This window comes from Saimiri boliviensis, chromosome 12 (assembly GCF_048565385.1).
Source record: "Saimiri boliviensis isolate mSaiBol1 chromosome 12, mSaiBol1.pri, whole genome shotgun sequence".
NCBI lineage: Eukaryota > Metazoa > Chordata > Mammalia > Primates > Cebidae > Saimiri > Saimiri boliviensis.
The window spans coordinates 15,491,506-15,505,595 of NC_133460.1; the positions used below are offsets into that span (position 1 = coordinate 15,491,506).

General features: G+C 39.8%; 1 protein-coding gene and 1 pseudogene across 9 annotated transcripts in view; one reads left to right on the forward strand and one right to left on the reverse strand.

Annotated features, from left to right (window-relative positions):
- The window catches only part of TNRC6A (trinucleotide repeat containing adaptor 6A), a 219,020-nt gene that overhangs the window by 32,805 nt on the left and 172,125 nt on the right, over window positions 1–14,090 (reverse strand). For 8 of the 9 annotated variants that reach the window (XM_074381914.1, XM_039477909.2, XM_039477911.2 and 5 more), the window contains one exon: window positions 679–3,264. In XM_074381914.1, the coding sequence (XP_074238015.1) occupies window positions 679–3,264 (2,586 nt within the window). Of the gene's footprint in view, window positions 1–678; window positions 3,265–13,064; window positions 14,055–14,090 lie in introns of those variants that run through there. The other variant, XM_074381917.1, reaches the window with a different exon arrangement.
- Window positions 6,911–7,333, forward strand: LOC101041546 (small ribosomal subunit protein eS24 pseudogene; annotated as a pseudogene).

The following is a 14,090-nucleotide window of genomic DNA, read 5'->3' on the forward strand; positions in this document are numbered from 1 at the left end:
AAGAATCAAACCTAAATTAATACAACAAACTGTACTTAGACTAAAAAAAAAAAAAAAATTAAGTGCTAAAAAGTTAGCTCATGAAAGCACTCCCTTATCTACTTCCAATGAGACTATTAAGACAATGTAGCCAATCACACTTAATGAAAATGTTGTCAGGATAATTTTCAGAGACAGGAATTAGTTCATTATAAGAGAGGAAAGTAAGAATATACTAAATACACAAACGTACATACTGTATCTAAGTAGAGTTGAATTTCTCCCCTACTTAAAAAAAAAATACCTTCTAAAGCCAAACATAGCAATGTTTAGAGAGTACTGTATTTATGAGACACTTGTTTTATTTCTGGAGACATTTTAGTTGAATAATTAAACCAGAAGTTAAGGCCTAACTCAAAACAACTTAGAGAAGTAAACAGCATTCCCACTTGACTGCCCTTGTCCAATTCGCCTTCTGTTGCATTTCTAATAGAGAATGAAGCGTGTAGGACTCACAAACAACACTGCCAAAAGTGGAGCTCTGTTCTCTGGTGGTAAACGTCACCCCTATAATTTTCTTCAAGTTGCTTCTGGATTACACTCAACAGCCTTTGTATGCATAGCCAAGCACTCTGTTATACAAATCTTATAATAACAGTAAGTTAAAACAAGGCTTGATTCCATAAAATAGAAACTTACCAGAGCCACTGCTTGCCTCTTTGTTTGAGATGGCACTTGCAGGCGGTAGCAGCTGATGTACCTGTGCTTGCTGGTCTGAACGGCTGTTGCCATTTGGGACATTTTTGTTCCACATGTTCACATTTTTGTAGTTGTATTTGCTTGGATCTCCCCAAGCTGAAGTTCCATCATCAATCTCCATTTTGCGACGTATAGATTCTGGGGATGGTTCCTCCCAGCCTGTGGGTTCTTCTTCTTTTGTTGGGGCTGGTATAGGTCCCCCCAGCCAGCCTGTACCAGGAGGTTTGCCTGTAGCTGGTGGGATTCCCCAAGATCCAACAATGTCTTGTTGCTTGTTCCAGTCTGGAGAACTGACTGGTTTTGACGAATCTCCCCAACCTAGAGACTGATTAGACTTTGGAGGGTCTCCCCATCCCTGGGAAGGAGTAGGTTTAGAAGATTCATCCCATCCTGATGAATTATTTGGATTTATGTTATTTCCCCAAGTAAAAGAACTAGTTTTACCAAGTTCGTTCCAACCGGAAACGGACCTGTCGCTGTCACTACCTCCTGAGCTGGATTTCTTATTGGCCTCACCCCAATGGTTACTCCTTGAAGTTTCTCCCCAGTTATCACTGGCAGAAACAGACCACCCTTGGCTTGATTTCTGTCCATCACCCCATCCCTGTTTGTTCTTTTGCGAATCATTCCATGCAGCCTTCTCCTCTTTGCAATTCCCCCACTGATTGCTCTTGACCATTCCTGTAGCAGCAGAATCATCTTCCCACCCCCCCTGGCAGTTTGAGCCTTTGGAATCTCCCCACCTCAGAGCAGGTTTGGGATCGCCCCACCCCGATACAGATGAGGTATCATTACTATTAGGGCTAGTCTTATCTATACATGCCCCTGAGTTAAAAGTCTGTGTTGCAGAGCTTCCCCAGGCCTCTGTCCCATTGTCAGTCTTTCGTTCCCCTCTAGGTGATGTTTCTGTATCCCAGGCAGTATTCTGCTTAATAGGAGTCTGTCCCCAACCAGAGTTGGACAGGACACGTGGATCTAAGTCAGTTCTGTTTACAATGCTTTGGAGTAATGTGTGCTGATCAATTTTTCTTCTGTCTCTACTCTGACTTTCCCCAGTTCCTTTTTCCTCAAGGCGTCCAGTGCTTTCTGTACTACCATCGCTCTCCACTGTACCTCCTGTTTTGGCCCACACACTGCTTTGCTCATTTGTCTGAGATGTGGCAGAACCCTGATCCTCTTCCTCAGTAGATTTCCATCCATTTGTAAACTTCTTACCATTGCCATTTGCACTGTCATTGGAATGCTGATTGCTAGGCAGTTTGTTCCATTCAACGCTGGGCAAATTAGTGCCAGTGTTTTGTGCAGGGGTTCCCCATCCTCTTCTACTTCCTCCAGAATTCGCGCCATTTCCACTTCCCCATGACGTACTCTGGGAGTTTGCTGCACCAGATTCCCACACGCCACCTCCTTTGTTTGTGTTAACTTGAAAGTTAGTGCCCATAGGCCCATTTACGCCAGGCTGCATTAGAGTTGCATTCACAGTGTCACCATTAGCTTGGCCATTAGGGCCCGAACATTTGTCTCCAGAGTAATTAGAACCATAGGCACCCCATGTAGTACCATAAGAGCCTCCACTTTTTGACTCTCCATTGCTAAGGTGAGAAAGAGAAGTGCCATTCATACCTGATGGAGCCTGCATCTGAGGATGATTCATTGTGCTCACACGCCAGGCCCCTGTATTACTACTGGGCAGCTCATTATTCTGCACTGAACCAGAGTTTGGTAAACTAGAGGTCATAAAGTTAGTAGTGTTATTTGGTCCAGTCATTTCAGTGGTAATATTTTGAGGTTGACCACTGAATGAAACCTTCTGTGTACCACTTACTTCAGATTCACAAGTTTCCTGAAGGCTTCCCCAGGTACCATGGGTAGAACCACCACTCACTTTAGAGTTAATACTCTGATTGTTAGGCATCTGGCCTATAGAACTGCACTGAATATTGATACCAGAACTACCACTCCCTACAGGCCCTTTTAGGGCAAGTCCATTGTTCTCTAATACTGGCCAGGCACCATGGTTGCTAGCTGAATTCAAAGTGCTTGGATTTAACCCTCCATTTGATGAAGAACTTACAGTGCCCCAAGCATTCATTCTATTGTTGCTACTTTCAGACTTGCTTTCAGGAGCATCCACAGAGACCTGACATGTGCTTATTATGGCTCCATGGGAAAAACCCCATGGCCCAGTACTACTTCCATGGCCCACATTATTGCTGCTGCTACCAACTACAAACTTGTTTTGGGAACCAAGTCCAGTGCTATTCCGAAGGCCATCTTTTTCACCACCTGTGTTCCCTGAAGCCATGATAGTGATGTTTCTCTCTGATTCAGAACTGGAGGCAGAATCAGCATCCATACATTCTGAAGCCAACTCCAGATCACTGCCAGGGACTGAGGGCCATGCTTCTTTTTCAGACAAGTCACTTACAACAGCATTCTTACAGTTTGTGCTAGAATCACATGTAGAAGACACAAGTCCCCGCTGGGAATTTTCATAATGGGATCCTGAAGTACTGTGATTTATATCTAGGATAAAGGAGAAGTACAATTATTTATAAAGTGTTAGGCCAATGACACTAAATCAAACTTAAGAAAAATGACAAATACATTATAAATATATGTGGCTCCTCAAATTTAACAAGCTATGATCCTTGGCAGAATGGTCACAAGGGCACTGCTTATCTTACAGCCACCAACTTTCCATGTTCAACTGATACTATCCTAAGATCCTAGAGGACATAACAGCCCCTTGATAAATACTTGCTGAATGAACACACTGTTAACAGATCGGTAAATAAAAGAATTCCGGAGTCAAGAAGGTCTAGGAGGCAGTGACACATAGGATAACGGAGCAACCCAGGCACAGAAGTTTGACATTAAGAAGATGGGTAAGGAGAAGTGAATAGCCCAAATTTGATGAAATGTATTAGATATCTTTTCCACTCTGTTTTCAAGTATAGCTTTTCTACAACTGTTTTGGGTATTGCAACAAGTTTATAAAAATTTGTAAGAATGGTAAGATAAGAATCTGAAAGCTTTTTAAAATCACATTCCATTTCATTAGTGTCCATATTCAACCAGAAATATTACACCCAAGTAACAGTTCAACTTCAGTTTTCAGTTCAACTTCCTCTCATAAAATTTTCTTAATTTACCTTCATAACCATATTTATATAAAAGACAACAGAAAAGTAATGGTTAATTATGTTGAAGATCACAGAATTATTATGATCTCAAAGAATCAACTGCTTACACTGGAGATATTTAATGACCAGTCATACAATCCTATAATCTTGGACTTCCTGCTATGTATTATCTGGTTATTTTACCACAGGTAGGACACTGCTTCTGATAGTTCCCCAGATACTTAATTCCCACTTGGTTTAAGGATCTGGTAGGTAGAAATTCCTCAGGGGCATTAACCTGCATAAGCCATGTGCATTTAGACTGTCTTGAGGGGGTTGCTTATACTGCAGTTTTTTACTAGAGTATCAATCAGAATCACATGTAGTGCTTTTAAATACACATATTTAAGTCAATGTCCCAGACCTAATAAGCCAACCTTCAAGGGGTTGTAGGCCTAGGAGATAAACAGAAGTCACTATTAAGGTGATTTGCTAAAATGGAAAATCAGATTCAATTTGCATCATTTTCTCTCAAAGCACAAACATTAAGAAGCAACAGATGATGAGCTGGAAAGAGTATCTGGAAAAGTGACTGGAGAGAAACCAGAAATGATATAAATTCAGCAAATGATATACTTTAAAGTTCCATAGGTGATTCTAACTTCCACCCCGTTTAAGAATCACTTCTTTAATGATTCCTAAAGCTGCCAAAGAAAATCTGCCATCTTTCAGTGCACATGAGGAGAATTTCTCATGAAATAAAGGGTAACAATAAGTCAGTCTCACTGGTTATAAGCAAATCAACACACTAACACCTGCACCAGCACCATCAACAAATGTTTGGCATTCAGTACTATGTCTGACAACTTTATAAGCACTTTTATCACTGAATCTTGAGAGCCATACTAGAATGTAGGTATTACTTTCACTTGCAGAGGACAAAACTGAGGTTCACAGGTTAATTTATGAAAAATTAAATGAGAAAGGCAGGATTCATCAGAATCCTTCATAAAGCAAGATACCTAAGAATGTGAATAGGACTCTAGAGACACCAAGATTCAAGTCTGGACTCTACAAGCAAATTGCAAAACCAGAATACAAACAATACCTCTTAACCTGGTTCTTTTGTTAATTGTACCATTACATGTAAAGTATTAAGCTCAGTGCTGGCTGCAAATAAGTGCCTCTTAGGGTCAATTTAATGTAGTGATTAACAGCACAGATTCGGTAGGCAGAACACTTGGGTTTAAGAGAGACTCTACCATTTACTACCAGTGTGACCAGGCAAGATCCTCCATCTCTGTGCCTAGTTTCCTCATCTCTAAAGTAGAAACGGTTAACAGTCCCAATCTCATACAACAGTAGTGTGCATTAAATGATTATTAAAAGTACTTTGAACTACATCTGATCCATATTAGGTGCTTAATAAATGAGGGCCATCATTATCATTGATAAATGCATGCTAATAATTATCATCTTTTAGTCCTATCTCCAAAGCATGTTTTTCATTCCACCATGTTTTCCGTTATGAAGAACAAAATGGGAAATCATGTAACAGCTTCCTTACTTAAAATTTCCACTTAGATATCTGAAGCAAAATCTTCAGATTCTGGATTTACACTCCAACAGAGTGTAAATTCCTCTCCTCCCAAAGGGGGTAAAAACTGCTTCTTTACAAGTTTTCCTTATCTCAGTTAAGTTTCCTAAAACCTAAAATGCATCTTTTATTCCTTCCTATGCACAGCAAATCCAAAACATCATTAAGTCCAAAATCCATTCACCTTTTTTCCAAGTCTAAGACAATCCAGCCATCAGTCACTGTCTTTTCCTGGACTACTGTAAATATATTTCTACTGCCACTATTTGCATGTGTGTGTGCATTGGGCGGGACGCCTTTCATTAAGGCAGAAGTATGAAAACAAGATTGGGCATCTAAAACTACCTAAATGGAATATAAAGAAATTGATCTAGAATTTAAGAGTGAAACACCAGAAGCATTTCCGTAATGACAAGAAAAAGATAAAAATATTTGTTATCAATACTACCATTCAGCCCAGTGTTAGAAGTGCTAACTGATTAAATACGACTCAAAAAAAGAGAGATAAAGATAACGGAATAGAGGCAAAAAAGATCAACATGAAAAAACAATTTCCTTTCTATATGCCAAAAATAATCCAGGAGAAAATGTTGACAGGAAAAGATCTTAATCATTAAGAGCCATAAAATAATTTGGGATAAAGCTAGCAAAAATACTTAAAAGAACTGTATGATATTTTATTGCAGGCCATAGAAGACACCTGCAAATAAAAAACCTTGTTCCTGGATATGAAAATGTCACAATGCTCTACGTTTAATTCAATTATAAGAAACTGTTAACAAGAGTCTATAAAATGATTACAAGTGATTTAAAAATTCTTTAAAGCAAATGGGGGAGTAACCCTCTAAAAAAAATCTCATAAAGAAGAGGTTGTGAAGAAGGGAATCCGCAGTATCAGGAAATAGTTGAACAGCAATGTACTGCCAGAGTGTATAAGCACTTTGATTGAACAGAAAAAGTAACCCCCAAACAGATCCAAGCATGTATCAAAGATCCTATTTCATAGATTAGCTTTTTAAATCAGTAGGGAATATTCAGTACTTGAAAACTTTTTAAAATGAGATAATATATAACAAATAATCCCAAATGATTAAAATATTAAAAGTCAAAGATTAAACCATGAAGCTATCAGTGATTTTTTTTATACATAAAAGAAGCCGTAAGTGGCAGATTTCACTGGTTAATATTAGAATACATCAAAAGCAAAGCAAAAAAGCAACATGTCTCAATATATTCCACAAATGAGTTCTATCACCTTTCATATTAGTGAAAAATGTTCTTACGATTCTGGTTATGAGCCGGTTTGGTGGTTAAGTTCGTCTTTTAAAATATAATTAGCTAAAATCCCATTTCTAATCTGGAACCACGTGATCCAAACCTAAATTAAAGATTACTTTAAAAACTGGGTTATCCTTCTTCATCTCTGGCTGTCTGAGGATAGGCTGCCATCATGAACGATACAGTAACTATCCACACTAGAAAGTTCCTCACCAACCGACTACTTCACAGGAAACAAATGGTCATTGATGTCCTTCACCCCGGGAAGGCAACAGTGCCTAAGACAGAAACTCAGGAAAAACTAGCCAAAATGTACAAGACCACACCGGATGTCATCTTCGTATTTGGATTGAGAACTCATGTTGGTGGTGGCAAGACAGCTGGCTTTGGCATGATTTATGATTCCCTGGATTACGTAAAGAAAAATGAACCCAAACATAGACTTGCAAGACACAGCCTGTATGAGAAGAAAAAGACCTCAATAAAGCAACGAAAGGAACCCAAGAACAGAATGAAGGAAGTCAGGGGGACCACAAAGGCCATGTTGGCGCTGGCAAAAAGTGTGCTGGAGATTGGATCACAGCCGAAGGGGTAAAGGTGCTGCAATGATGTTATCTGTGCCACCGTGGATTTTTCATGAGAGCCTAATAAACCAAAAACTTTCAAAAAAAAAAATTGGGTTACCAAGGGTTATAAAGAAGGTTGTAGTTGAGAAAAAAAAAAATTGGTTTGGCATTCTAGCTCATGCCTGTAATCCTAGCGCTTTGGGAAGCCGAGGTGGGAGTATTGCTTGCGTCCAGGAATGAGATCATCCTGGGTAACCTAGCAACTCCTCATCTCTACAAAAAATAAAAAAATCAGCTGGGCACGGTGGCATACACCTGGGGTCCCAGCTTCGCGAGAGGCTGAAGCAGAAGGACCACTTGAGCCTGGGAGGCTGAAGCTGTAATGAGCTGTGATCGCGCCACTGCATTCAGCCTGAGCAACAGAGCAAGACCCTGTCTCAAAAATAAATAAACAAATAAAAATAAATAAAAGGAGTTGGCCAGGCACGGTGGCTCACTCCTGTAATCTCAGCACTTTGGGAGGCCGAGGCAGGTGGATAATCTGAGATCAAGGGTTCAAGACCAGCATGGCCAACAGGGTGAAACCCTGTCTCTACTAAAAATACAATTATTAGCTGGGCATGGTGGTGGGTGCCTGTAATCCCAGCTACTTAGGAGGCTGAGGCAGAAGAACTGCTTGAACCTGGGAGACAGAGCTTGCAGTGAGCCGAGATGGCACCACTGCACACCAGCCTGGGGGATAAGAGAGAAACTCCATTTCAAAACAACAACAACAACAACAACAAGAGCAAAACATGTTGCAGGGTATGGGAACAGACATTATTGCAACCGAACAAGTGAAAAGAACAGGACTCTTCAGGAATTCTAAATAATATGTTTCAGAGATAGGGATTATTTCAGATTTGGAGTAAGTCAAATAATTTGTTTCCCTTATAGATACACAAGACCCACTGTTGTAAATGATACGGAAGATAAACATGTAGGAACATCATTATCACTCAGCTTTTCCAGGAAATAATAAATAGTAAATCTCTGTGGTACTGGGAAGAAAGGAGGCGGCTGAGTTTTAATGAGCATAATGCAAAACATTTATACGCTGTAATGCTGTGGGCAAACTTTGATTTGGAAGGTTGCACATTCCTTAGAAACAATTGAAATCCAAAGTATCATTAACATCCTACTTTCATACAAAATGGCCATAGGAGAAGTGTGGTCACCTCTAGTACCATACCTGCCCCCCCAAAAAGTACATAACAGAACATCTATTCAAAAAAGATCAAAGGGGTTATGTGGGGGCTGAACAAAGACTGGTGACAATCCAAGTGACATAAAGAAACAGCAATGGCCGGGCACAGTGGCTCATGCCTGTAATCACAACACTTTGGGAGGCAGAGGTGGGTAGATCACCTGAGGTCAGGAGTTCAACACCAGCCTGCCAACATGGTGAAACCCTGTCTCTACTAAAAATACAAAAATTATCTGGGCATGGTGGCAGGCGCTTGTAAACTCCCAGCTACTTGGAAGGCTGAGGCACGAGAATTGCTTGAACCCAGGAGGCGGAGGTTGCAGTGAGCTAAGATCATGCCACTGCACTCCAGCCTGGGTGACAGAGCAAGACTCTGTCTCAAAAAAACAAAACAAAACAAAAAACAACAACCAAAAAAAAACCCCACCATTCCCATTCACTTAGGAAGAATTTAGATCCATGGACATTCAAATATTTTTCTTCTAAATATATAGCATCTAGCAAACAAAACAGTTAAATATTTGTTTTCTGCCTTAAAGACTTTCAATCTTGACAGAAAGGGAAGAGGTTCAAAAGTAAATAATATTTGTTTACAGTGTTTCCAAGGAATATGAAAGAGATGGTACCACTGGGAATATGAGAGAACCTTAGATGCACAATTTCAAATCGCTCTTAAGTACAAAATTCAAAATGTCTCTTCTGGTTATTCTTGCCTTTGGTTCAGGGGTTGGCAAACTTTTTATATACAGGTCCAGTTAAACATTTCCGGCTTTTTGAGACAGATGGTTTGTGAAAACCATTTAACTCTGCCATTGTAGCTTGAAAGCAGCCCACAGACAATATGTAAATGAATGAGTGTGGGTATCTCCCAATAAAGCTGGACTAAAATAGGCCCAAATCTCTGCTCCAGAATAAAGAAGACAAATGCAATATCACAACCAAATGCAATACCACAACCAAATGCAGTATCACAACCAAATGCAATGCATGAATCATGACTGGCTTCTGGTTTGAGAGATGGGGTGAAGGTGTTAGGGAGTTGTATATAAAAGACATTCTTGGGGATGTTGCTCTAGACCAGATGCTGAACACCTCATCCAGGGAAACTGGTGGCAGTAGCAAGGGAAGACGGAAAACTGGGAGGTATTTTAGAGTTAAAATCAGCAGGGTATAGCAACCCAGTGGCCTGTGAGACATACAGGAGACGGAAGAGTAAAGCATGATTTCAAGGTTTCTAGATGAGCAACTGGATGAACAGAAGCGGCAACTATTCGAGCAAAGGAATGCAGGAGGAGGTGGTGGTATGGGCGCAACACAAAGAGTTCAAGTTTGGACATACTGAGTTTTGAAAGGCCCAACATCAGCTGAAGACATCCAGAAGAGGACCTAAAATGTGGGGAGATCTCAAACAAAACCTTGGGAGGGAACAAAAAGGTTTGCATTTCACATTCAGAACATCAGCTATTTCAGCAATAGAGCTATTTTAGTTAAGTGAGCAGAAGCCAGATTTTGAGGGACTGATGTAATACATTAAAGACTGCAAGTACAGACTATTCCTTCAACACTGAAAGCAGGAAGAGAGAAATTCTGTAATAGCCTCAAGAATATGGGGATTTTGCCGGGCGTAGGGGCTCATGCCTGTAATCCCAGCACTTTGGGAGGCCAAGGCAGGAAGACGGCTGGAGCTTAGGAGTTCGCAACCAGCTTGGGCAACATGGCAAAACCCCACTTCTACAAAAAACACAAAAATTAGCCAGGTATAGTGGAAAACGCCCGTAGTCCTGGCTACTTAGGGAGACTGACTGAGGTGAGAGGATCACTTGAGTTGGGAGATTGAGGCTGCAGTGAACCATGTTCACGTCACTGCACTCTAGCCTGGCTGACAAAGTAAGATCCTGTCTCCTCCCTCCCCTCCAAAAATAAGATATGGAGACTTAAAGAAATTTTTTTTAAGGATAGAGATTTGAGTATGTTTATCATCCAAGGGGAAGGTGTAGGTTCCAAGCTAGCAGTAGAAGCTGCAAGACAGAAAGGATGTACCCCGTGCTAAAAGCCCAATACAAGAACACAGGTGGGTGAGATGGACAGCTTATTAACCTTTAAACAGCTCCAGAAACTTTATTATTAACATTTTTGGTTAAAACATCCCAATCTTAGTCATTTACCATTATGTCTCAAATGTCCTTTTCTTTAAAAAAAAATAAATATTTCAAACACAGAAAGCCATAAAAGAGTAATATAAAAGATAACCATGTACTCACACTTTAAGAAATATATTACTAACACGGCAGAGAAAACTCCTAGGTATTCTCTCTCTGATTACATCTCTTTCCATCTCCAGTGGGCATCCCAGTAGTAATCACTCATGGAAATCTATCTTACTACATTGGAATTCATCCCTAAGCAATATATAGTGTTCTATATGCTTTATACTTTATATAAATGCTATCATACTGTGAACAAACAAACAATACATTCTTGGAACAACTAGCGAAAATGTGAACACAAACTACTAGAAGACATCATCGTTGTTCTTTTACTTAGGGGTGATAATAGTATTGTGGCTGCACAGGAGACTATGCTGATTCTTAGGATAATTACCTGTGGAAGTATTAAAGGTGATGATGTGTCATAATGTCTGCAACTTACTTTTAAGTGGTTCAACAATAATGTGCACATGTATGCATATATGAGAGAGAGAAAGAGACGTGTGTGAAGTCAAGGGGGGACAATATTAACAACCACCGGATCTGGGTGGAAGGTATACAAGTGTTCACTGTTCTAGTCTTAACTTCTCTGTATGGATCATGTGGATAAAAAATGGGATAGAACACTGTGGCCTGCAAGAACAATATTGCTCTTGTTGAGCCTATAGCCCCCCCCCCCCCCCCCCACAAATCCTTCATTACATGGTTTGTGGGTCCTCCATAATAAGTTACCTATTATCTGACCCCTTTAGGCCCTAAGTGATCAACTACAAAAAAGACATCTCAAGTCTCAATTTAAACCATCAGTAAGTGTCTGAGGCACAGCCAAAAACTGGCAGCCCAGGGCTAGTCTGCAGAGTTGTCTAGTTTGAGCAGCACAGGATTCTAAAAAATAAAAAATGAGAAAGTAAAAAAGCCAAATACAAATAGATCAAAAAACCAAAAAGCAAACAAAGCTAACATATGTTCCCCAATTCTGAACTACATGTAGTTTACAACAAAGAATGTTCGTGTTTCTGGGCTACTGTACACGCTGTTTAGCCTCTAGGCTACTTCCTAATCTGTAAAATGAAGATGATACTATTACTCTGTAAAAGAAGTATTAAATGAGTTAGTACAGTGTATGGGTCACAGTAAGCACCCCATAAGGGTTAGCCACTATATTGTTACTACTATTAGTAACTTGGTAGGAGCCAGATATACCCAGCTCATAAAAAGCCTTCGTTGACTCTCAATGGTCTATTTTGCAAGGTGATGTTTCTGTTACCAATCCTAGTAACACCTACAAAGATGTTTTAATTTAAACATGTAAAATATGCTGGTGAGTGGGGATTCATAAATTTTTTAAAAGACAAAAGTACAAATCTGGCTCTTCTTTGGAATGCTTTGGCTTCATCATCTGCATTTTCTAGTTGTTTTTTGAGATTGAATCCAGGCTTCAGTCATATTGCTGCACCCTCCTGACTTCCATCTTAGCCTCCACATCAATGCAGTCCACCCTGGTAAAATTCTTTTAGAAATAGGCAGGATGTTTTTCCTTCTCAGCCTTTTTTGAAGACTTCTTCCTATGCCCACACCTGAGGCCTTCTTCTCATCTGAATGTACACCTGTAACACTTTGGTATTTTTGACTCATAGTTATTTTTGAGAAGCAAGATTCTGACACTCCTGTTGTTTCCATTTCAAAAACAGCTTCCTTTCATTTCCCCAAGTGAAAAGGCATGTTTGACATATTTTCTAAATATACTATTCCACTTCACTGTTTTGTTCAGTACCATTCCACTTCGCTTAGCTCACAGCAGGTACTCCATCATTTGTTGTATAACTAACCTCTCCCAAAGTTTTCAACCGCAATTTTCATTATGCTGATGACCAATACATTTGCTTCCAACCTGACTTCCCAGATGAACTTCAAATTACTAATTGCCTACTGCTTGGCATTAGATCTAATATGTCTAAACCAAACTCTTCTTGAAAAGTACAGGTCCTTCTATAAGAGTTATAAGGAAGATAATTTATTCAGCACCTAGATATCAGGCATTAAGCTAGTTGCTTTAATAACATGTCATATAATTAAGTTCCCACAGCAACCTTATAGGGTTGGGTACCCCTGTATACACTTCACAGATTAACAGAGAAGGTCAGATGTGTTATGCAGCCAAGCTCACACAGGTAATAAGGTGCTTGGAAATTAGGGAGTAAATAATAACTCAGGACAATAACTTACATCTGTATCCTTTCCAATAGCAATGTGCTGCTCTAAGTGCCTATGCTAGAAAACTCACATTTGTGTCCTCTTCCTCCTTACCTATCACATCCAGTTTGTTGCCAAAGCACAGCATGGTGGCTACGAGCATAGCTTTGGAGTCAGACAGATCTTGATGTGAGTCCACGATCTGCTACTTATTCACTGTGAAATACCATAATATATTACAATGTACAGAGTAGTTCTTGGTATATAAAAGAGAGCAAAGGTGTAGAAAGTGAGTACCTGGGACAGTTAGGAAAGGCTGCTCAGGCACATGAAGCAATTAAGTAACCTGCCCAAGGTCATACACACACTGGGATATGGGGATGTCGTAATGTAAGGCCCCAGTCCATCTGGCTCTAGAGACTTCCTTCTTATGAGTATGCTATACTGCCTCTAGAAGTGTGTTCCTGTATGGGCACCTTGATTCCCAATCAACCCTATCACCTAGTTTTCTATCTGGCTTGTGATAAAGCTTTAAAATAGCTGAATAAATGAATAAATAGACAGACTAACAGACCATTGAAAATTTCCAGAACATGTTGAAACAAACTGGGCTTTGAGAAAACTTGTAATCACATATTAGATTTATTTTCTGTCTCACAATCATTACCAAGTTCAGAGAAGCCACTCTGAGGCAAATAGCTGAATGTATTTCCTCTGTTTGAATATCATTTCCATGAGTGCCGTCTTTTTATGGCATGTGATAACTAAATGATCTTGAGCAAGTTACCTAATTTCTTGGTGTGTTAGCTGCCTCCTCTACTGAAAGTGGAGGTACAAACTCCATCTCATAAGGCTGTTGTAGATTAAATGCAATTAATATGTATAACTGCTCAGCACATGGCTTGAGGGGAAGGGGTACTCAATTTTAGCTAGAGTCTTACAGGCAACTTTAGCTATAAGCTTCTTATTAAAATGGGCAGAACCTGAAGGGAAAATAAGTGATTAAAATAATCATTTAAGATTCCCCATTCATAACTCTCTGTAAAGAACTCTTATATTAAAGCCCAGATACTGATGAAAACAATACATCACCAAAAATCTACGAATTTATCAACTTGCTATACAGCTAATGATGACAAG